The sequence below is a fragment of the Mus caroli genome, chromosome 2 (assembly GCF_900094665.2).
Source record: "Mus caroli chromosome 2, CAROLI_EIJ_v1.1, whole genome shotgun sequence".
In the NCBI taxonomy this organism is placed as follows: Eukaryota; Metazoa; Chordata; class Mammalia; order Rodentia; family Muridae; genus Mus; species Mus caroli.
This window is the reverse complement of record NC_034571.1, coordinates 55,795,365-55,819,362: the sequence shown is the minus strand read 5'-3', so window position 1 is coordinate 55,819,362 and position 23,998 is coordinate 55,795,365. Positions and strand designations below refer to the sequence as shown.

At 40.7% G+C, this 23,998-nt stretch overlaps 1 protein-coding gene, 1 long non-coding RNA gene and 1 pseudogene across 4 annotated transcripts in view; 2 read left to right on the top strand and 1 right to left on the bottom strand.

Moving 5' to 3' along the window:
* Positions 1-5,758: 5,758 nt before the first annotated feature.
* On the top strand, positions 5,759-17,268 carry LOC110289935. Its single transcript, XR_002377391.1, has 4 exons — positions 5,759-5,852; positions 12,096-12,992; positions 13,450-13,649; positions 15,779-17,268. It is a non-coding gene; the product is annotated as an uncharacterized LOC110289935 (long non-coding RNA).
* Positions 7,591-8,160, bottom strand: LOC110289934 (annotated as a pseudogene). The gene has a single exon (XR_002377390.1). The product of XR_002377390.1 is annotated as a 60S ribosomal protein L21 pseudogene (transcript).
* A 1,176-nt stretch (positions 17,269-18,444) lies between the features above and the next one.
* Rbms1 (RNA binding motif single stranded interacting protein 1) overlaps positions 18,445-23,998 on the top strand; it is a 214,857-nt gene continuing 209,303 nt past the window's right edge. The window contains exon 1 of one of the 2 annotated variants that reach the window (XM_021184334.2): positions 18,445-18,980. In XM_021184334.2, the coding sequence (XP_021039993.1) occupies positions 18,906-18,980 (75 nt within the window). In that variant the 5' untranslated portion in view covers positions 18,445-18,905. The remainder of the gene's footprint in view (positions 18,981-23,998) is intronic. The other variant, XM_021184324.2, reaches the window with a different exon arrangement.

The following is a 23,998-nucleotide window of genomic DNA, read 5'->3' as shown; positions in this document are numbered from 1 at the left end:
TGGGAAAGACCGAAGTAGTTTATACTCCTTTTCCCAAAGCACAGAGGCAATTAGTATTTCCCAGTACAAGTATGCAATGCTCTGAAATTACAAGAGAATAAAAGGAGAGAATGGAAGATCTTCTCATTGGCTTTTTTACATATAAAATAATGTCAAACTTACTTCTGCACCTGTGAATGTGGTCTTGTTTGACCCGTTAATGTGAGCACTTTCCAGTTCCTCTTCAGGTGTGGCAATAGCCTGATGTACGGGCTATTTTCTGGTAGCCACTCCAGACCCTCTACACTCCTCTCCTTTGGATTGTCTCAGTGAGCATCTTTTCTCTAGCGTCTGTTCTAATATGACCCTCTAAGCCATGGCAAGAGAATGAAGTTAGAGATTTATTACCCTGACTCTCTTTATGCCAGTCTACAAATTAATTGAATTTTGTCCAGAGGTCACACTGATGTGAGGCCTTTCTATCCTGGTCCTACACTGCAATGATTGGCTCTAGCTTCCATGGTGCCCCCCTTCTTTTCCCTCTGTAGGCCTAGGTGCTGTAAAGATAGCCCCCATAGTATCTCATTATCACTTTCTTGTTTCCTTAGACATGCTTTAGGTTTTCAAATGGTGGCCCCGAAGTGATATGTCCATGTCCTCACCCCAGAACCTGTGAGAGTCACCGAATTGGAAGGAAAGAAATCTTTGCAGGTATGGTTAAATAAAGGACCCGTAAATGAAGAGATAGTTCTTAGCTGTCTAGCTGGACCTCAAAGCCAATGACAAGTGTTCCTATAAGAAAAAAGGTTAAAGGAGATTTGATGTGATGGAAGAGTGGATGTGGATGGGGCAGAAGATAATGTGAAGTAAGACTGCGGTGATGAGGTCATGAACCAAGGTCATTCGGGCTGCCAACAGCCACTAACGGTGGGAAGAGACCAGGAAAGGATTTGCCCTTGAACCTGCAGAGCTGGTGCTATCCAGTGAAGCTTTCAGTCCCACCTCTGGCCTCAGCAAACACAGGCTACAGTTCTCTTGTTGCAATCTATCAATGTTGTGGTAATTTGCTCCAGCAGCCTTGAGAAATATATACACCCGCCCATACCTTTTCAAATACACAGACCTTCTTAAACTTTGCAAATTGCACAGTCTGTGGGCTCCACTGTTCTGACAAGATCAGCTTGATGTGTCTGGCAATGAGTGAGTGTCTCATCAGTACAATTCTATTCTCTAAAGGTGTCCTAGTAACACAAATGCAAAGATGGTGTTTATAATGTTCGTTCTTATTAAGCAGCCTTTAACTTTATATACGTTAATAACTTTCTTCTCAGCATGTATTAGGTCTAAATGAATAAAATAAGCTGCAATCGAATCATGGGGAAACATGGGGATAGCACCATAGTAAAGAATTACCATTTTGAAAATGTTCCGTGGAAGTTACGGCACAGTGGGAGTTGATATTTTAGAATAAAACTATCAGTTTCATGAATAATAATTTTTATCGCTAATTTCCACAACAATGGTTCTCATAAAGAATACAATCACTAGGTGGCCCTTCTAAAACAATCACCACTAGCGAGGTCCTAACAAGACAGTGGCAGGAATCTTGCTTATCTTCAGAATGAGCCAAGGCACAGCTCAGGGGAGAGAATAGTGTGACAGCCAATCATGGGAGCTCGGAGTGACCAGAAACCTTCGGTGGGCAGAGTTGGAGGAGAGCCAGGTTAGTGGTCATGACAGTGTATACTCTGTTTCTAAACAAGAGCCTCGGAGTTCATAGCAGCAAGTACTAATAAAAGAATGCTGGCGGGGGGTGGGGGGACTTTCAGAAGAGTGCCTGGGACACAGGCCAGATCAGGAGGGTCTGCTGACTCCTGATAAGGGTCTACAGTGCCCGGTCAACTTCCTAATACACAAACACCACCTCTTTTCAGGGCAGTAGTTTTGGTGCTGGCTCTGCAGTTTATCTCCTGGGAGCTTTTAAACATTGCCAGCACAGGAAGGGCCATCCCAGACCACACAAATCAGGGTTTTTAAAGGAATGGAGTCCAGGCAATGCCAGTGTTAAAATTCCTAGGTTTTTCTAATGCATGTCCACAATTGAGAGTCACTGTGGAGGGTCCACTAACTACAGCCCCGGCACAAATCCAACACTTGCACTGGTTTCACAAAAGGAGCCTCCAGGAAGACAGCTGAGCCATTCTCCAGGCAGGATGCTGTCAATGGCTGTGCTCAAGTCAGTGGTAGGGATGAGTGTAGATGTGCTAGAGATTTTGTGACCCACAAAGATGAAAAGTAATGTCTGGGCCTTTCTGGAATTGGTTCCAGTAAGACTTGCTATTCCTTAGCCTCACTGCTTTCAACATTTTTTTTATGGAATATTTCTTTATAGTTGGAAGCTGTCTGGTTTGTTTTAAGATACTCAGTTGTATAATTAACCTTTGTACAATTTTCTAGTAGCACCCCCTTGCTCCTAGCTTTGATAATAAAAATGCCAAATATCTCATGGTGTACAGCTTACACCAATAGAGAAACGCACTGGACAATACTGAACTCATGAATTAGTTTTTCTTCATGTTCTTCTTGTTCTTCATGGTAGATAGTTCTAGAAAGTCGCTGCACACAGATTAGTGAGAACTGAGCCCTGGCTCCTAAGGCATTAATGCATCCCTCAGCCTCAGCCTTCCCTTAATAAATTAATTCACATTCCTGTTTTCTGTATTATTTAAAGACACTATATTTAACATGTTATTTCTTTGAAAATAATTAGATACAGCATTTCTTTATGATAATAGATTAGTCAAGAGGATATTAACATTTTCCTGACCCAGCCAAATGTGACTGTAAATTTCTTTGTTGGTTAGCTCCACAACTTATTGTCCCTTGAAGGAACAAATTCTGTCACTTTACCCAAATTCATCACTCACTAGAGCCACTTGAGTCCCTCTTACCATGGTCTCTTGGGAACACTGGGGAATTTCCTCTTTATTTTTCCAAAAATGTAATAGTATTGATCCATTAGCACTGCACTCGCTGCTGACCCTGTACAATGCATGCTTAGATAAAGCTTGTAGCGTGTGGATTTTCTGCATACCATACAATGCAGTTTTCTTGCTGCTAGGATCACAAAACAGCATTTTAGCAGTACACTTGGGGTCATTTTGAATAGTAATGTTGCCAATTAAGAAGACAAACATGAAAAACAAAGGAAAATGTAAGAAAGATTCTAAAAGGCAATAAATGGGCTGCAAAAAGAGCGGCATGTGCCGTATGAAGTGAGCCGGCAGACCGTCCTTTGTTTGACTGAAAGCATTAGTGATGGGGACTGGAGCTCTTCAGTGTTCTTCAGGAGTGTGCAATTGATACATCGGTATCACAAGTGTTGATTTCGAACCTACAGAGAAGCTTTGAGTATATCAAACAATAGTGAAGATGTGAGAAGTTAATACTAAACTCTCAGCGTTTACTCGCCAAGTTCTTAGACAGGGTTATCAGTAAATGGTTAGGTAATAAATTAATAAGTAGTCAAAACAAGTGTTCAGATCTGCTAAGGTCCTTTAAAATGAACAATTTCTAGATGTGACATGAAGAATACAAAGACGTTTTCAGAATCCTACTGATTTTTTTTTTTTTCAAAAAGAGGTCTTATTTATTTTATGGGTATGTTTGCCTGTACATATGCATGTGCATTCAGAAAAGGGAATCAGATTCCCCCAGAATTGGAGTAACAGATAGTCATGAACCAGTCTGTGGGTAATGGGAACTGAACCTAGGTCCTTTGAAAGAGCAAAATGCTCATAACCACTAAGTCATCTCTCTAACTCAGGTCCTAGGGACTATTTTTGACTGCTTCATGCTATCCAAAGAAGTCTTCAACTTAGTAACGTGTTAACAAGTGTCAGGACACAGATGAAACTCTACATGTAAGTAGAGAAAGTGACAAGTCGGTCAATAGGCAAGTTGGCTTTTACTCAAGAAAGCTTACAACAGTGGTTCTAGACTTTTCTAATGCTGTGACACTTTATGTTCCTCATGCTGTGGTGACCCCCAACCATAAAACTAGTGTCAATGCTACTTCATAACTGTGATTTTGCTACTGTTGCGAATAGTAGTGGAAATATCTGCGTTTTCTGATGGTCTTAGGTGACTGCCACAAAGGGGTTATGACCTACATGTGAGAAGCTCTGGCTTAGAAGATGGAAAGACATTAACCCATCCTGCCCTTTACAGCTCTGATCAGACCAATCTAGCTCTTTCCTCCTCACGAAGAATAAGAATGGCTTCTGAGACTCTTCAAGATGGGTAACTGAACCTGACATTACAAAATAGTGGGAACTTAGATCAATAAAGGGAAAATTCCTCTTGTCTACATGTCTCCCAAGACTTTCTGGACTATCTGGAATATAGATATTATATGAAGGTTTCTTATTCTCTTAACTATTTTCAAGCACTTCAGTTTTCCAAGCTGGTGGTGTTAGCCATGGCATTGAGATAGCCATGGCATTGAGATCTAGCCATGGCATTCATAGCCTCTTGAAGTTAGTTACCATAGATAATATAGAGTGTCTTATTACTCTTCTAAGTGATTTTTTAAGCTACCAATTAATTTAACAACATATGTATAGGGATGGTTATTGTGCTTGTCTTGCAGTGAGGAAACTGAGGCACAACAAAAGTTAAGTAGCTTTACCCTGTGACCACCCAGCAATTCAGAGCAGATGGTAAGGATGCTATCAGCACAACTGTGGTAATCATTGATTACAAAGAAGACAGTTCAAGAGTCACATAGCACACATACACAGGTATGTCATTGTCATTGCCTCTTACATCTCAATCAAGTCAGAAAAATTAACTAGATAAATCAGAAATTTTAACTAGATTAAGAATAGAACCAGAGAAAGTCCAAATCCACACCTGAATTCGCCAAGAGCAGACACACATAATGCCATATGATCATCAAATTCATCTTTTGTTACATCTCCTGAGTCTTCCGACCTATTAACCACTTATCAGGATTTGTAGATCATCTGGGGCCCCAACACTCATAAGATACAAGATTTCATTGCCCTTGAGGAGTTTGTAGACATTTTACCAGAGTCTACTGAGAAAGATTTATTATTTTCTGTTTTGTCTTTCTATTTTTTTTTTTACACCATCTAACTCAGACTCTTACCCTCTCTTGCTCTGTTTCACTAAAGTTAATTCTCAAAATTTGTTAGAACTTGCAACCTAAGGTCTGACTCTGTTATAAGGGTCTCTCCTAAGACTACATCAAGACAAGTTGAAGTGATGATAGCTAACTGTTTTCTTAAGAAAAGAAAATACCATTGTGGAAAGCTCAGAAGGGGCTGTGGCATGAGCATAGAAACAAAGTGTTTCAACCAAGACAGACTTTATTACACAGAAACAGATGATTTCAGAGTAGGGATAGCCTCCTACTGCAGCTGCCAGAAGAGCTCAGAAAACAGATTCTATTTTGCTCACAACAAAATTAATCATGTGCAGAATGGTTCGATCTGATCGACGTTTCTTATCTAGTACCTGTGGCTGCATATCTGTTTCAGTACAAAAACAAACAGACGGGAAGGCAGAAATCAAGAGAATTGTCTACATTTTTGTTCATAGTCTTTCAGACAGAAATTGGAGGAGAAAAAGGAAAGAGGAAGCAAGGCCTATCAGAATGTTGATGCTAGAGGAAAATAATCTCTTTTGAGGATGATTTATTAAGTGAACTGGTCTAAGGGAAAGCAATTAATGCAAGGTGCGATGAGGAGGCATCTCTGGTAAGAAAGAGTCTCACAAGAGAAGCATTTGAATTTTTCCCTGGGCACCACGGAGAACAGAGACTGATGACAGTGAGGGACATTCATCAGGTATGAATTAAATCGTCACTTCTTTCCTTGTCTAATCTTTATCCTTTTGAATATCCTCTAATTATTTTCAGCTTTCTGATTATCTATCTATCAATCTATCTATGTATCTATCTATGTATCTATCTATCTATCTATCTCTCCATCAATCATCTGCCTATTATCTATTTATCTGTCATTTATCTATCTACCTACCTAACATACCTACTTACCTACCTACTTATCTATCATCTATTTATGTATCTAGGATTCACAAACGTGTGTGTGTGTGTGTGTGTGTGCTTGTAGAGACCATCAGACAACCTTGGCTGTCCTTTCTTGTCTAATCTTTATCCTTTTAAATATCCTCTAATTATTTTCAGCTTTCTGATTATCTATCAATCTATCTATCTATCTATCTATCTATCTATCTATCTATCTATCTCTCCATCAATCATCTTGGCCTCCCCAATGTCAGGATTACAAGCATCCATCACCACAACTGGCTTAAAGACGAACAAACAACAGCAAAACAAAACAAAACAAGTATCCTGGGGAATCAAACTCTGATTCTCATGCTTGCAAGGCAAGCACTTTATTGACTGAGCTCTCTCCAGCCCAATTTTCTTATATTTAAAAGGAACTAAAATAAAAGACAATGAGAGGCAACTAGTAGAAAATTAGCAGAATGGTAGGCAATGATTTGTTTTCTCTCCAAAGCCATCTGACCTCATTAGACAACAATAAAACTTAACTCTGTGTGTGGAAAGAGTAAGGGGTCATCACTACTGTGTACCTTAGATGTAATCTAATCCAACACAAGCAAGAAGGACATCATTTGGATGAGTAATGCATATCATTATCTTTTCTCTTGTATATCATCATTTCTTTCTAGTTAAATGTCTACAGACACATAACGTCTATATTTACAGTTTAAATTTTTAATGTTTTCCATAGAAAGTATGGTGGTATGTGTTGTAATGTTATGACATGACAATATGCTAGGATATTTAATACCATAGAAAATAAGAGATACATTTGTTTCTTTAATCTCTATTTATTATTTTGTTAAGTTTAAATTCATAAAAGATGACCGTAATAGATACAAAGTTTTAAGAGGTGTGCAGAGGTTCTCCATTCATAGTGTCAAAATTAAATTGGATGTGTGGCTAGTTTCTGAAATGGGGTTGCTGAACAAATGAGAGACACTCCCAGGCTCTGCATCTTGTTAAAAATAGAGTCTCATCTGTCTCCCTAGCTTGGGTGTGGCCTCAACTAGAGGGAGCAGGATGGACTAGAATAGATGATGGCACAGTATCCTGACCTGTGAGAACACATGATTCTAGCAGCATTTGGACCGACGCATGCCAGTGGATGAGAGAAAGCCCCTTCAGAAATTTCCCTGAGTGCCTGGAGTCTATAAAGTACCATGTTCTTTACTCCTGTGGGTTTCTGAAACTGAGCAATGCCTAGAACAGATGGCTACCATTGTTTGACACAGTCACTGTAGTGGCCATGATTTTGCTACCAAGGACTGCAGATCTTCATATACACGTGAGAGGAACTCTTAATTTTGAGAAAGTGGATCTTGTAATGGGAGTGTTGCTTTTTAAGGGAATTCTCTTATTTTGAAAAATCATTTCCCTTTTCCCTTTCTTTCTTTCTTTCTTTCTTTGATTATATGCTAATTTTCAAAAATAGGGTTCAATTTTTTTTGCTATTTGAACCTCCTTGATGCGTTTAAGAATTTTTTTTTTTTTTTTAAGGAAAACACTTCACAGTCCTGGTGCTGGTATTTTATTTCTTTGTGTACATTAGGCCATGAATTCGTATGGAATGGGCTCCAACAGCTCAGGCTCTTTTCCATTAGTCCTCACAAAGTGTGCTTCTCTGGGTGGCGCAGGCTGGCACTTCAGCTGCACCCAGGTGCCCTTCTCTTTGGCTTCCTTTTTCTTCTGGTCGTTCTCTTTCACCCGCTTCAGGAAGCTGTCCCTGCTCTTTGAGTGATTGATGTGCTCAATCCGCACATTGATCCTCTTGGCCAGAATTTTGCCCTTAACCTGCTTGTTGACAATGATGCCCACGGCATGCTGGGTGACATTGTAGACTCTTCCGGTTTTGCTGTGGTAGCACTTATGGGGCATTCCTTTTTGAACAGTGCCCATTCCCTTGATGTCTACAATATCACCCTTCTTGTAGATTCGCATGTATGTGGCCAAAGGAACAACGCCATGTTTCCTAAAAGGCCTAGAGAACATATACCGGGTGCCTCTCCTCTTTCCCTTTGTGTTCGTCATTTTGGTGAGTTACTGGAAGATGGCTGCGGCGGCCGAAAGGACAAGAATTTTTTTTAATGATTGAACATTTAGCAAGCATATCTATTGTATTGTTACTAAAATTATAACTGTAAAAACTCTACCCTGTCAGAAGAGCAAATTTAAAAGAAGAGATGGGCTGGGAGCATGTCTTAGGGCTTAGCCGTCGTGTTTGCATCTGGCTTTGATCCCAGTACTACAAAAAAAGAAGGAAAGAAAAGTGGGGAGAAGAATATTACATGAGAATGATGAACCCAAACCCCTGAAACTGTATATATATTTATATATATACAGTTTGTGAGGACTAACTGTATATATTTGTGATCAGGAGAAGCTTTGTAAAGACAAAGGTGGCTAAAAATCCAGTGTTGCAGAGAGTTTGTACTAAATTCCAAAGTAGTTGTAAAATTAAACCAAATAGCCGTCTCTTCCTCTGGCTCTATGAATACAGTGAAATGAGGCACAATGCACTGAGGATGAATTCAATTCAAGTCCTGATTCCTCTACCCCGAAGCCTTGGCAAGATGTAATCTTACACAGGTTTGTCTTGTCATCTGCAAATGCAAACCTAGTAACCTACGAAGCAGGGAGATTGTGGGGATTAAGGGAGACAATGTTTTGTAAGTGGCTGACATTGTGTGAGAGACACCAAGTGTAAGACATGGAGTCATACAAGACGGACTAGGAACTTGATGGGCATACTTTGCCCATTCTCTACCAGCATCAATTACCCAGGGGCTTAGAGGGCACCAAATAAGCCAGATACACAGAAATTTACAGCCAATCTAGTCTTCCTGCCCAGCACAAAAAGGTGCTGACTCTTACCTCTGAGAACAGAAGAGACCAGCCTTGGGAAGAGTGGGGGCACCCTAATCATTCCACACCGCACTCACCATAGCCCCCTAATCACATTATCTCGGCATCTGAGTTCCTTCCTTCTACGCATCAGGATGCAGGGACTGTCCTTCTGAACGCTAGACTTCCCCCTTCCCCTTAGGCCAGGCATCCTCCGTGTACAGAAAATTCCGTCACAAGCATCTTGACAGTCCGGGATTACTTGCATTTCATTATCGTTGCTGTGTCCATCACAGCATATACCAAGTACAGGAAGTCCTGACAAGGATTGGATGGTTTACAATCACTGCATGCTGTGTCGTGCATACAGGAAGTGGAAACAATTGGGGTCCCTATGAGATGAAATTCAGCCCTCTAGACAGATTTATAGTCTTGCTTATGCTCCAATATCCATTAGAGGGAGAGGGCCACAGACATGGAAAGGCTCATGCAATCCTAAGAACATAATTTGATGGAGAATAATATCCCCTGAGGTGCAGGTGAACAGCTTAGCATCATTCTAATGGAAAGCCACCACACTGGGGTGAATTTTTGGTTCCCACTATTGTTCAGTATCTCCTTTCAGTGTTGAAATGAAATTGGGAAAGTTCTCAATTCTGGGAAGATAGAAAATATGACATGATTATTTATGCTTATTACACAGAGAGGAAATTTAAAGTGTTCTTAGAGACATATGTGGAACAAAGCATTTTAATAGAAAAAATGAGAAGGTGACCTTAATGTATGTTCAGAAATTAAAATTGTCCCTACTGACACAATAAGAGGAATGATAAGACAGATATAAAAACAAGTAAATGGGCCTGAGAACACTGTGAAACAAGTCAAAGATACTGATACCAATACATCAATAGGGATTTTTCTTACTCCCTTTTAAACAGCAGTACAACACTGCAGTCCTTTAAAGGAAGGTAGACTCCAGGACCTTGGCAGAGCGTATGAGACAGCACCTTCAGCTGAATCATAATGCTGCGTCACAATGCAGTCAATTACAGGAGACCTAGAGTGCATCTCACTGTTAGAAAAATACTCAAAAGCAGAATGTCCTGGGTTATCTAGTCAATATTAAAGATGTTGAAGGAGTTATTTGTCTTGTGGAGCACTGACTAAATATTATCCATAGTCTACAGGGCTGAAGGTGCATTCTTTATGCCATAACTTATATTCTGAGCACCTAGAATGGTGAGATTTCTTGATAATAAAAATGGTTTTAAAACTTATATAAGTTATTTAAGGGAAACTTGATTCAACAAGGTCTTAAGGACAATGGTAGTTGAGAATCTCTGCCTTATGTATGATAGTTTGGTGTTTAACCCAGCTCTTGTATACTAGAAACACCACAACTTTGCTCCTTCCTTTCATCCACTGCTTTGTGTGTGTGTTCTCTCCTGAGATGATCCCACTCACTGTCTCAGTTCGACCACAACTCATATACCAAGACTGACTCCCAAGTCTTGCTCCATCTCTGTTGTTTCCTCTTAGCTGCAGATACCAATATCGACTCCACACTATATACATTCACTAAGATATCTACTGGCATCTCAAAGCCAGTATTCTTATTTTAAAAAAAAGAAAACTAAGAACAGGTGTATATGCACTATTCATGGTAGCCAGAGATGCAACCACCTTAAATGTCCATCAACAGTTGAATGCTTTAGTAGAATGTGATATATGCATATATGTATGTAGGTATGATGTATGTATATATGGTGTATGTATATATGGTACATGCATGTATGGTATATGTATGATGTATATATGTATGGTTTGCATTTATGATGTATGTATATATGTATATATAATGTATGCATGCATGATGTTTGTAAGTATGATGTTTGTATCATATATATGATGTATCTATGTGTGATATATGTATGTATGATGTTTGTATGTATGTTGTACTATATATGATGCATCTATATATGATGTATATATAATATATATGATGTTTGTATGTTGTATGTATATATATATGTATATACATGACTTATGTATGTACTATGTATGTATAACAGAATTCTATTCATCAATCAGAAAGAATAAAGCATGGACACTATATTGTGGATGAGCCCAGCAAAACAGCATGCAAAGTGAAAGGGCACTGACAGCAAGGTCATGTGATATATGGTTGCATTTGAGTGAAATATTCACAATTAGTAACTCAAATAGGAAAATCAAACTTCTAGTTTCCAAAGTCTTTGTAGGGGAAGAAGGGAGTGAGGACCAATTGCCTGGTGGGTAACCCCTTGACTCAGCATCCATGTGGCATATGGTGTTTACCGAATGAACAGGTAGGGTGAGTGAAGCAGTTAGGTAATGGAAGCCTATTCAGCACACATTGTCATGGCAGTGAACCTCCAACGCAGCCTTGAATACCCTACCTCCTTCCTGCATAGTCAGTCCCTCCGACACATTATCTCTCATAGAATAGGCAGAGTTGAGTGTATTTCACTTCTGAGATGAGGCTGTAGAAAGAAAGTCCAGCTTCTGTCTTGGTTAGCCATGTGCACAGGCCCCTTCCCTGTTCCTCAATCACTTTTGAAGCAGCTAGCTGTCCTGTTGTGAGTATTTCCACAAATATGCACACATACAACAAGCTATTAGCCAACTGCCTGGAACTGGATCCTTCAGTTCCAGGCAAGCTTTCAGGTGGCTTCTCCAAGAGATGCCATTGATCTCATGAAAGACCCTGAGCCAGAACCACCCAGCTAAGCCACCTCCAAATTCCTGACCCTCAAAAACCATATGAAAGAATGTTGAGTGGCTAAATCCAGGAAGCAATTTTTCAAACAGCAATGGATAATTAAGATAATTTAAGGTATAGCCCTTATTATTTTATTACGTCCTAAAAAGGCCAACCTCTTTACAGCACCCACAAATGAGATTAAGTTTCAACACATGAATTTGAGAACCATTCAGACCATAGCAGCATGTGCTTGACATTCTAAATCATATCGAATTATTTGCAAACTCTCAGTTATATTTATAGGAGCATATAACATGCACACAGACTAATCTTTTTACCCAGAATTCTCCAACTTTAACTCTCCCCCCCACCCCACCCCGCCCGCTCTGTTCTAAACATATCCCTATCTTCTAGGTGACTTCATATGATTCAAGTCAGAGAACAGCTCACACTGGATGGCATGTTCAACCCAAAGGAAGGCCTGAGGATCTCAAGGTTAAGGACAGAGTAGAGGTGAGCCAGGTGAAGAGGTTTGAAAGGTGCACAGGAGTCTAGAGCTGGTTGGAGTTGTACAGAATGACATTTGGAAGAAGTCTGTATGGATAAGAAAAGAGAGCTGTCAAGACAGGAAGTAACTGTGGAATCTTAGGAATGGAAGAGCTACTGAAGACAAGAGTCATGAGTTGGGCTAAGAAGTATGAACCATCAGTGCATGTCAGAGTCTGGTGAGGTATGCACACTAAGAATTCTTATATTGCTCTTCATGGTCTTTTAAAATATACATTACTATTTACAAACTAACTACTTTTGTTTAGCAGCAACACAGAGTGTTCAGAAGATCTTTTGATGTTTATTTGTTGCAAGTAGTTTTGTTTTGAGGCAGTCTTGTTATATAGCTTGAATGGCCTCAAACTCACCAGATTCCTACCCTCAACTCTAAGGTTCTGAGACTGTAAGAATAGAAAATCACCCCTGGTGACACTCAAGGTTTGACATGTATAACTCCAGGATCCACAAAATGAAATCTGAATATAAGAGAATGCAGACATCAGACCAGAAGATTTAGAGATAATCTTTCTTGAAGACTGTAAGACAACACCCAATTCACAACAAAACCATATTATTGATTTGGGGTATTGATTCCTTTAATCTGCATCATTATTTGTTCAGCCCTCTAAGAACTCTGGCATCTATCTGTGGCAGGCATATTTCTGTCTTATAGAAACTCTGTAGCATTTCTTTTTAAGCATTTTGACATGTATTGTACCCATACCTCACATGGCGTATGGAAGGAAGACAACCCACCAATCAGTAAGTTCTATTTTTTGCATAAAGTATTTTCTCTTGAACCTAAATCCCACAGATAATCTACTGATGCTTGAGCACAAGGGCTTTATGTAGCAAAATGACTCATTTTATCATTCACTTATTTCAATATGTTCAGACAAATGACATGAGGGGTGGCCTTGATCAAAAATAATTCGATTAGTCTGCTTCTGATTTACTATAACAAAAATGTTTACCTTTGTTTATAAAAAGAAAACATATTGAAGAGTCCAGACAAACTAGTTTCTGCCTCCAGGCTTTAATTTTCACCCATATAAACTCCTTTCTGCTAACCCATTCTTACCCTGTACTCAAGCAGGACTTTCCCTCCATGACCTAAAATTCGTACCCTAGCTTCCAATCTCCTCCCATTGGTCTCTTGTGCTCTTCATAGATTTTTAACAGTGCTTTGTCAATATCTTGTCTCTGTCACTATCCTTAGCCCTAAGTCTCATAAAGAACATAACAATTTCACTGTCTTCCCAATGTCCTGCTCATAGAAAATGTTTCTTCAACCTGGATGAAGGTGTAAACACAAAACCTTCTCAGGGCTCAGAGCACTCAGTGGCTTGGTCTCTTCAAGAGTCATGTAGGCATTAGATTTCATTGGGAAGTCTTTTCGAGCTCTTTGCTCCAGATGTGGTAAGCACATAGAATATATTTTAAACACTGTTATTGTTGTAACTTAACTTTTAAAAAGCAATTTAAGTTTTAAAGTTTTAAAAGCAAAGCATGATATCCATCACAAATGATTCCTTATAATCTGAACAAAACTGCATAAACCCCTGGAACAACCTTAATATGCTAAAAGTATAGAAAAATTATAAAAGACTATTTGGGTCTGGTAAAAAGACCAGCAGCTAATTCAAATGGCTCCCACTGATCAATGGTGGGACAGTTTGAGCATCTACAAAAATGATGATGTAAAGGCTTTATACCCAAATTGTATAAAGTCCATGAAATCAAAATGTTCACAATGATAACCTTTAGGTTTTCCTATGGAAACAAAACAATATTCTGAACTTGTCAAATGAAAGAAACAATATTTAAGTTAACCAAAGAGTTGGAGAAAAAACTCCTCCAAAGACACTTTCCAAATAAATACAGGCAGAATGCTAAAATTAGCCCCAAGTTTGTAGCTCCTACTGAAATAATGTGCTTGGGTAACTTCTAAATATTAAAACTGGACTGTGAATGGTTGATGGGGTATCTTTACACTACATAAGTCAGACTGATAACAACCACACTGATACATGCTAAGACCATTACCAAGAATGAAACAGACATCACATCCTTGGTTGTCTCCAATGGTACAGACCCTGAACTGGATAGTCCCACTTTAAAAGTATTCTTTGACCCCAAGGTAAATGTGCATCTAGTCAAACTTTTAGAGCCTAACCATCTCTTGAAATACTGCTACAATGTTGCAGTCAGCCAGGTGGGAAAATCTATAGGACAAATGTTTCAAATCCTTTGACAAATAACTACCAATTTAAAAAAAAAGAGAGTCAGAGTGAGGTTTTAGATATTGAATGACACTTAGAAACACATAAACCAAATTGATATGCCACATCATTTCATTAAGATTTAAATAATCAAACTACAAAAAGGAATTTTTGACAATGGAAATAAAATGATCAAACACTAGGAGTCAACTGATACTGATGCTAACCAAGTATGGTTAAATTTATTAGGTGTGATAATATTAGACAATACTCTTATTGGTTAAAGGGCACTAGAGATTTTCTTTTTTTGTTGTTTTGTTTTGTTTTGGGTTTTTTGTTGTTGTTGTTGTTTTGGTTTGGTTTGGTTTGGTTTTTTGTTTGTTTTTTGAGACAGGGTTCCTCTGTATAGCCCTGGCTGTCCTGGAACTCACTTTGTAGACCAGGCTGGCCTCGAACTCAGAAATCCACCTGCCTCTGCCTTCCGAGTGCTGGGATTAAAGGCATACGCCACTTTCTTTTTAATGACTCTAGGAAAATAAAAATAAGGTGTGTGTATGAGAGAGAGAAAGAGGTGGTAGAATTGAAACTAGGAAATTAGGAAAAGTAAGGTCATTATTCTACTGTCTGTACTTTTGCATTTATTTGGAAACAACCATGTTTAACTGGTTTTTGTTTTAAAAATGTATTTGGGTGAGATGCAGCGTGTGTGTGTGTGTGTGTGTGTGTGTGTGTGTGTGTGTGTGTACATAAACATATGGCTAAAGAGAATATATTGAAATTTATTCATATACATCTACAATCCAGAGTCATCCTTGGTCCCTTACTGCTTACTCCCAACTTTCTGCTCAGATAGACAGAATCATTATTAGAATTCCATGTTTATATTAGCTATGTTTTATTTATGCTTTAAAAATTATTTATATGCTTATTTTTTTACACACTGTTTAGTTTTTCTGCTTTTGAAGCTCATAAAAATGGAATCATGTCCTGTGTATTATTGACTTGCTGCTTCTTTTAAAACAGATTTTATAAGTAGGTATGTGCATGTCTGTGTGTGTCCGTGTCTATGTGTGGGTATGCACACATACGCACAGGAGTCTGTGGAGGCCAGAAGAGGGCAATGCATCTCTTGGAGTTAGAGTTGCAGGTGTTTAGGAGCCAACCCTTAGATTCTGGGCACCAAATCTGGGTCCTCTGAAGGGACAGTGTACACTCTTAACTGCTGAACCGACCCTCCAGCCCCTTGACTTGCTTTTTTGCTCAGCATTGAACTTGAAATGATGTGTACTGGTGTTCTTCCTGTGGTCATTTCTTTTTCTGTTGTAGTGTCTCCTTGTGTCCAGATACCAAGGACTTTTTAAGTATTGTATGCTTGGTGGACATTTGAGTTACTTTGAGTGGTCCATGAAGATTCCTGTGCACGCTTCTTGGTGCATCTATAGAAGACTCTTGAATATGTTTGTGCCTGCAGCTGCGTTGTAGGACAAAGCATATAAAGTTGGATAACAGCAAACCATGTTCTTCACTGATGACAGTACCAACACATGCTTCTGATATTACTCTGGTCAACACTCCAGAATCTCCTCCTCCATCCTTCACCTGCTAGCATCATTTTCATTGTCGGGGTGTTTTGTTTTGTTTTGTTTTTGTTTATTTTGCTTGTTTGTTTGTTGCCAGCTTGGCAAAGAGTAAAATGTCACCTTCTCGGAATTACCATATTACTAATTGAGTGTTAGTATCTTCATTTGCTGGTCTCCCTTTGTGAATTAAAAAAAAAATCCATTTTATTCTAGCAAGGTTTTTCTCTTTTTTTCATGTTGTTCTGGAGAACCTCTCTATAGATTGTGCATAATAACCCTTTGTAGTTATAAGTAAAGGTAATTATTTGGGAGGCTCGTTTTCTTATTCTTTCTAGGCTCACTCTACAAACCAAGTATCTCAATAATCTAACACTCTCTTTCCCCTTATTAATCTTCCTCCACATCAGGATCAGATGGCTATTCCTCCTGTTGTCCCCTAACAGCTTTGCAATTTGGGCCTTTTGAGTGTAAGCTTTAATGCAGCTGGAGTCCCCATCTTTGATATTTGTGGGGCAGGCCTTTATTTTATTTTATTTTATTTTCCAATGTGGATAACCGATTGACCCAGAATCATTTATTGAAAAGTTCATTCTTTGCCCACTGCCCTATAATACTGGCTCAGTCATAAATCAAACCTCTATATACGTCTGGGTCTGCTTTTGGCCTCTTGAAAATGGACTGGATTTTCATCATCCAGGAGGAAAAAAAAATAGTAAGTAGAACAGTCTCACTTTGGCAATTTCCTGTGTCTTTCAAACCTAGACTGAGTTCTTTCTCAACTTATTTCTCTTCAGTCAGTCACCTTCAAAACCATTATTACTAGTCTCTCTGGGTTCCCCAGTATGGGGCGTTATCTAGTTCTTTACTTAAAAACCGAAGCGTTCTCATATGGAACCAATCTGAGGAACATTTTCATCTCTCCTAGTTAGACACTGGACCACTCTAACCTGCAGGTTGGCATTAATCTCCATAGTGCCCCGCATGTGACAGAAACTAAGTAAATCTAATTTCCTCGTGAGATTTTATATCGATGAACGAGAAAGTGCATGAGCTGCCTCCTGACACGTTCAAATTGTGTTCACATGAACTGTATCTGTTTTTTTTTTTTCAAAAAAGAAAAACTGTATGACCTAGAAACTTGTCTAAATCATATAAAGATAGGGGTTCCAGCTCACTGTTTTATCATTTTAAAAGCCTGTCTTAAAATATAATCATATAAAGATCTGAATACTGAAGAAAATCATGCATCCCTGGTTGGTTAGATTTACCTTGTACTGAGAAATGACTCAAAAAAACAAATCAAAACAAAACAAGGTAAAAGAACAAAACAAAACAACAATAAAAAACAAGATGAAACAAAGCAACAGAGCTATGTTCAATAAATGTTTTTCTCCTTGTCTTTTATCAGCCGGGCAAGGACACCAACTTAGGGACATTTTCTTCCCCATCTTATTGTACATTTTGTATTGTCTCTTTTTGAGCTAGAATATAAAAGTCTTCTGCAGGCAACTTCAGGGACCAATTAACTCCATTAAATTATATCCAGTTATGTAGTGAACTGAACCGCTGCTCGTCTGGGGCTGTCTAGAGCTGAGACAATTAGGAGATGGAGAGAAGCAGAGAGGGAGATTGACTCTATGTGTCACCGAAGCACACTGCAACAATATGCCAGCCTGACTTTCAAAATGGCCTTAAAATATTCCAAACTCAGGGAGTTTCCTTGCTCCAGAGTGGGAGTTGACAGACTGTCTGGCAGCATTAGAAAAGGCAGGGAGAAGCTGATGTCTATATTGTGTCCTCTAATAACATTCTTCTCTTTTTGGCATCTTTCCCTTAGAAGGACCCGCCAGTTTGTGTGTGTGTGTGTGTGTGTGTGTGTGTGTGTGTGTCTACGCAAAGAGCACGGTTTCACATCTGGGAAAACCAAACCGAAGGACACTAACCTTCCCAAGGTCACTTAGAAAATTAGTGCTGTGACCTGGTGTGTGGGTGGAACAGAACCCAGGTGTCCTGGCTCCAGCTTTGTGGTTGGACATTAAAGCATTTTCCTTTGTGGGGAGAGAGAAAAAAAAAAATCACCGGTCCGGGAATTTGGGGGAAGTGAGAGATTAATCAGATTTCCTCTTTCCCCCTTTCCCTCCCTCCCCCACTTGCGAAGATTAAAAACTCGGGAAAGCTAAAGGTGCCTTCTCGGCAGTTCTTAAGCAGGGTCTACCAAACCTTCTCCCACCCTGAACACAAAGCGATCGCCGCTCCTAGAGATTCTGTGCGTTCTCTTGAGAGCCTAGGAGGTGAGGAGTGGTGGAAAGTCAGCCCTCACCTCCAGCGGGTCCCGGGCTCGGCAGCGCCCAAGCCCCGCCCCCGGCCGCCCTTCCCCCGCGGCTTCGGCAGCCAGCCCCTCTCCCCTCTCGCTATCGGGCGCACCCACCCCAGATGCCGCCTGGCACCGAGCGCAGCCGCCGCCGCCGCCGTACTTTCCACTTGTATTGATCACTCCTAGCTGGGCTCAGCCTGCTCCCGGAGCGCTGCGCGGCCAGAGCGCCAGCCCTTGGCAGCTCGGGTACAGTCGGGCTCCCAGAGGAAACTCCTTGGGAGCGCCCTGTCCGGGGTGTCCTCTGCGCTCTGCAGTGTCTTTCTGTCTGCCTGGAAGGAGGAGGAGGAGGAGAAGGAGGAGGAGGAAGAGCAGAAGGAGGAGGAGGAGGAGGTGGAGGAGGAGGACGTCGTCTGGTCCCGGTTGGGAGGTGGAGCAGTGGCAGCAGCAGCCGCCGAGGCAGCCGCCGCCGCCGCCTCCGGAAAGGGAGAGGCAGGAGAGATCGGGACTTGGAAAACCCAAAGTGTCGGCGACCCTGCAAGGCAGGCTTCCTTCCAGCTTCATGGGCAAAGTGTGGAAACAACAGATGTACCCTCAGTACGCCACCTATTACTACCCCCAGTATCTGCAAGCCAAGGTAAGGAGGCACGGGAAACGGTCGCCAAAGGAAGGGACCCCGGAGGCGCGCGCCGGGCTGGGCTGGGGAGGGGCGCACGGCGACCCTGCCGCCTCCGGGCGCAAGTGCTGGGGTTGCTAACTATAGCGCTGGCCTGGGCAGAGCCGGGCTGCGCGCGGGGCGGCGGCTTCCCGGGGAGCCGATCGCGGCGATCGGGTTACAGAGAGTAGCGGGGGGAGCGACTAGACAGGAAAGGACAGCCAGCCCCTTCCTGGCCAGCGAGGAGGGAAGGGTCTCGCGGCCTCGCGGCTCCCTCTCGTCCAGTTAAGGCTGGCGGCGGGCCGACGCTTGGGGCTCTCGGCAGGACCTGCTTGTGGCACAGCTTTCAGACCTCTCCAGGGCCTCGCCCTGCGGGCAGTAACTGTGGGGTCCCCGTGAGTGGCGCGCAGCCCCCCGCCCGGCCCCGCCCCGCCCCGCCCCGCAGGACTACCCTCCAGCTCCCGCGCGCGCGACGAATGTGGCCGGAGGGGGCCGGGACCGTCTCCTCCCCGCCTCGGGCCCTGTGCGCCCGCCCCTTGCCTCTGATCTTTGTGCGGTGTGGCACTTCACCTGGTTACTGATTTCCACTTTTACGCTGGTGTTTTGGGTAGAGAAGTGGCCAAAGTTCACTCTGCATTCATTGATGTCCCCTTTAATCTTCTCTGTAGCTTTTACATGGGAGGGACAATGGGCAAATTTTGAGACATAGAAAGAAGTGACTTTGTATGTACTTTTCTTTTTTGTTTTTAAACTGCCTTAGGTGTTTCCAATTCTGCTCAAAAGTGGCACAGCCTTGGGTAAGGACCACTGATGACATGTAGGCAGGCAAATTGTGGCTGGCTTTCCAAGGACCCTGGGTACATTGTTAATGGGCCTATGCTAATTTTACCACAGTTTGATGTCTCCTAAACTAATTTTAAAAATTATTAGGGTTCACGGAAAGTGCATCTTACCTCCCTAGAATAATCTGCCACAGTTAGGGAAAGCAGAAGGTGCTGGTGGGTGCAGCGGCCTCCTTCAGCTGTTAACACCTTAGCATGTCCTTCTAGATCACAAAAGAATCAGGTATGGATGTAGTGTTTGAACTTTCTTTAGGGGATTGCTTGCTGGCAGACGGACACTGGTACTAAGAGTCTGTGCTTCAACCTTGAAAGCTTTTCTTCCTCTCAATGTGTGTGGTCCATGTTGCTCTGTACCTACAACATAGCCCAGTGTTTGTCCATGTAAAAAGGACTTGTCAGCAGAGGCCAGAAATTTCCCAGCACCCAAAGGCCTCCTTGCTGCTCTCCTGACTCCCGCTTACCAGGGATCTGGAAGGTGCTAGCAAAGGCAAGAGCGCCTTGTTCATCTCCATGTGGTTGGCAGGCCATTGTTTTAGGAACTTGAGGGTGATATTCTCTCTCAATCTCTCTCTCTCTCTCTCTCTCTCTCTCTCTCTCTCTCTCTCTCTCTCTCTCTCTTATACACACACACACACTCACCCCCCCCCCGTGGGTGTGTTGTTCGAAGAAATTTTGTAACGTAATCAATGTGTTACCATTTAGATGTGTTATATATTTGATGCACTCATGTAAATTATGCAGCATTGGGTGCCTTAAGGACAAGCCTATTCAACACTTAACTCCATGAATAATAAACACACACATTCAGGTGAAAAACAAAAAAAAGGGGGGGGATCATGTTTCTATGAAACATTTACCTTAGTAATTTTTATGTACCATTAGTAAGTTAGAAACCAACTACGTAGCATTTAATATAGCTCATTCCATGCCATTTGGCTTTTTTCCCCCTGTAAATAATTGAAGAGAGAGACAAACGGCAAAAGCCTGCTGGAGTAATTAGGGCTGGATCCCAGGAAGCTTTAGGGCCCATTTTCTGAAAGTGTGCTTCCTGCATAAAGCATTTAATATTGATTTGTGTTACAGTAAATGACAGTCTCAAAACATATTTTGCTGTTTCTCCTATGAAATCTGAAATCTTATTACTCTGGATCCCTTTGTTTCAGGAGAGAGGTGCGTCCTCACTTGACCTATATAATACTGCGGTGTTTTAAAAGTTTGGTAATTAAATCTAAACTCCCTATTGTAAAGGTGTCATAATTAGTTCAGAAAGGAGTGTCTCCAAAAATACAGAGGGACCATATGCAGATACTAGATACCAGAGTCAGAGAGGGGGACACACACCCCTTTTCTCCTTCCTGTAGTCATTGGTAAGATGGTGGTAGTGTAAGTCATTAAAAAATGGAGAGACTTTATTTGACAATCTAATTTAATAACATGCATAATCTACCTGAAGAGTTAATGAACTCACCGAGAATCTGTCATCTACTGTGCTGATGCTGGCCTGTGTGTATTCTGACCTTCCAGAGATAGAATACGTCACTCTCTGTAGAGTACACTGATGTGTTTGGCTAGTCCCAGCTGTTGTGAACTTCTGCTTGAAAGCTGTGTCAAAAACTGAGTGGTGGGTTAGTTATTTAAAAACACATTTTCACCTGAGATTATAAAGTAGAAGTGGTTTTGTTGGATCACGAAGGAATAGATGAATCTGACGCATTTCGTCAGAGGACTAGGTGAATACCGATTTTACAAAGTTCTCTAAAACAAATTTTATGACCACACTTTTAAAAGCTGCCTGTGTCTAATGTTAATCCAATCAGAGGCTGTTTTGGCAAATTTATTTTGAAAGGCGCTTCCATAAAACACGTCAATTCTTCACTTTGCAATAAAAAATATAACGCTTAGAGCCAACAACTACATTGGTGTACATCATGCTTTGACAGAAAGAAAAGGTAATACCATTTGCGTGGAGCATCCGGTTCACGTGAGGCTTCTGAGAAGAGAGGAGGCCTGGACAGATGTGAAATGCTGAGTCTCTGTCATGCCTCAGCCTACAATAAAACAGGACTAGATTTTACCCTGTGGGGGTGCTTTGGTTTGGTTTGGTTTGGTTTGGTTTGGTTTGGTTTGGTTTGGTTTGGTTTGGTTGGATTTTATTTCCCTGTCAGTGCTGTCTGGTTTAAGCAGGTCTACCTTATCACCTGGCACAGTCATCCTGAAATATCCTTTGATGTAACTTTGTAAACACAAGCACACATTGTTCTAACGAGTATTCCAGATGTTAAAATGGCTTTTGGGATATCATAAAAAGTTAAATTTGTTCTTCATGTTTTAGCTGTTCAAAAAAAAAAAAAAAAGAACGAGAGATAGAGATAGAGAGAGAGAGAGAGAGAGAGAGAGAGGAAAAAGAAAGAAGGGAAATTTTGAATAACATATTAAGTCAAAGATCTTTATGTAAAAGTAAGTTGTAAGCCAGTGGCTATAGGAATTTCACTTCTGTCCAGGCAGCTCTGGAATGAATCATGGCTAGTGCATGTGAGAGACATCAGAACATACATTAGTGTATGTGAGAGACATCAGAACATATGTTACTGCTGAGGCAAATATTGAACTGTTCGTGGGGTTACAATACTTACTTCTTCGCTTTGGAAAAAGGAGAAGTATATATTTTTCTTAATTTATATTGCTTGCTGGATATTGTGTACCAGTTGAAGGCAACATAAATGTAATCTTGATTCATATATCTTTAGTGTACAGTTTTCTAAAATATATCAAAAGCTTCCGGTTTGTGCATATAATGTTGTTTTATGTATTAGTGAAATGTTTTGTATTAAAGAGAGGATTGCTGCTGAAGGAAAATAATTTTGTTTTAAGATGATTTTTGTATAAATGGAGCCCAAAGGATATATTTATACTCAGCTTCAAAATCTGAGAAATAATAAAGTAATTTTGAATTCCACTAATAAAGGCTGCAAGGACAAGACAGTTCCGACCCTGTCCTCTTTCACACACTGAACCATTTCACTGGACATTTAAACGGTTATTTATCTGTAGTCAATATATATTATGCCAAGCAATCTGTATCTTCTGGAAATGAAGATCATGATTCTAGGTGGAAAAACAGGAACTGTAACTAGGCAGATCTGCTGTACACAGGCGCAAGCCGTGGGTGCTTTGAGTGAGTCTTAAGAGGTGCCTGCCATTACCAGGTGAGGAAAGGTCACTTAAATGCATCAGTGAAAAAATGCAGCATTTCACGAGGATGTGCTAAGTTGATTTCCCTCATAGGATATTTTGAGTGTCTAGACATGGCTTGAAAGAATCAAGGTTACGGAAATGTTCAAAGTAAGGTTGTGATATAAAGCAATACCGTTGTGTGGTACCCTTTCTTTCAGGGATCTGTAGAGTTTTGCGGAATGTAAATATCTATTTGCTCTGGGTTGAGAGTGAAACTTTAAGCTGCTAGGAAAGACGAGGGGAAGATGCGTGAGGGAGGAACTTGTTTGTGAATCATGACTCTAGATGCTCCTTTGATATCTGGCAAATATTCTGGCAGTGTTGAGGCGGAATTTAAATTCAAATACAGAGAATGTCCATGTCATACATTTTTAGAGGGGCTTTTGCTAATATGTACTGTGTCTGTAGTTTGTCTAATGGTTTATTGAAACTCTGAAGTTATAGCCTAATAATAAAGTTATTACAATAAATGAAGCTATAACTTAATAGAATTTTAAGTTATAGATCTCTTAGCTAAATAGAAAATTCCTCTTTTTTCCCTTTCTTAAAGGAAATAACTTCCAGAGAAGCAAATCATATTTTTTAATGTATCACCCTATCCAATAAAGATATTTAAGAAAGATCTATTTAGAATGGAGAAGTGTTCCATAAAAATGATGTGAATGGCTGAGAGTTTGCTCATGAAGAAGAGGGCTCCCTTACCTAGTTGGTTTTGCCCTGGGCACTCACAGTTTAACTGAGGTTTGTCTTTTCTAAGCACAGTGCCACAACCCCTCTAGAACCCTGTCCTCAAAGACTCAAGGACTTCCCTGGTTCCAGGCCCCTGATTTCTAAAACAGTAGGTGCTGAATAAATACTTGCTGGTGAACTAGTATAATTCATGCAAAAAAAAAAAGTAGAAAGGAGGGAGGGAGGGAGGGAGGG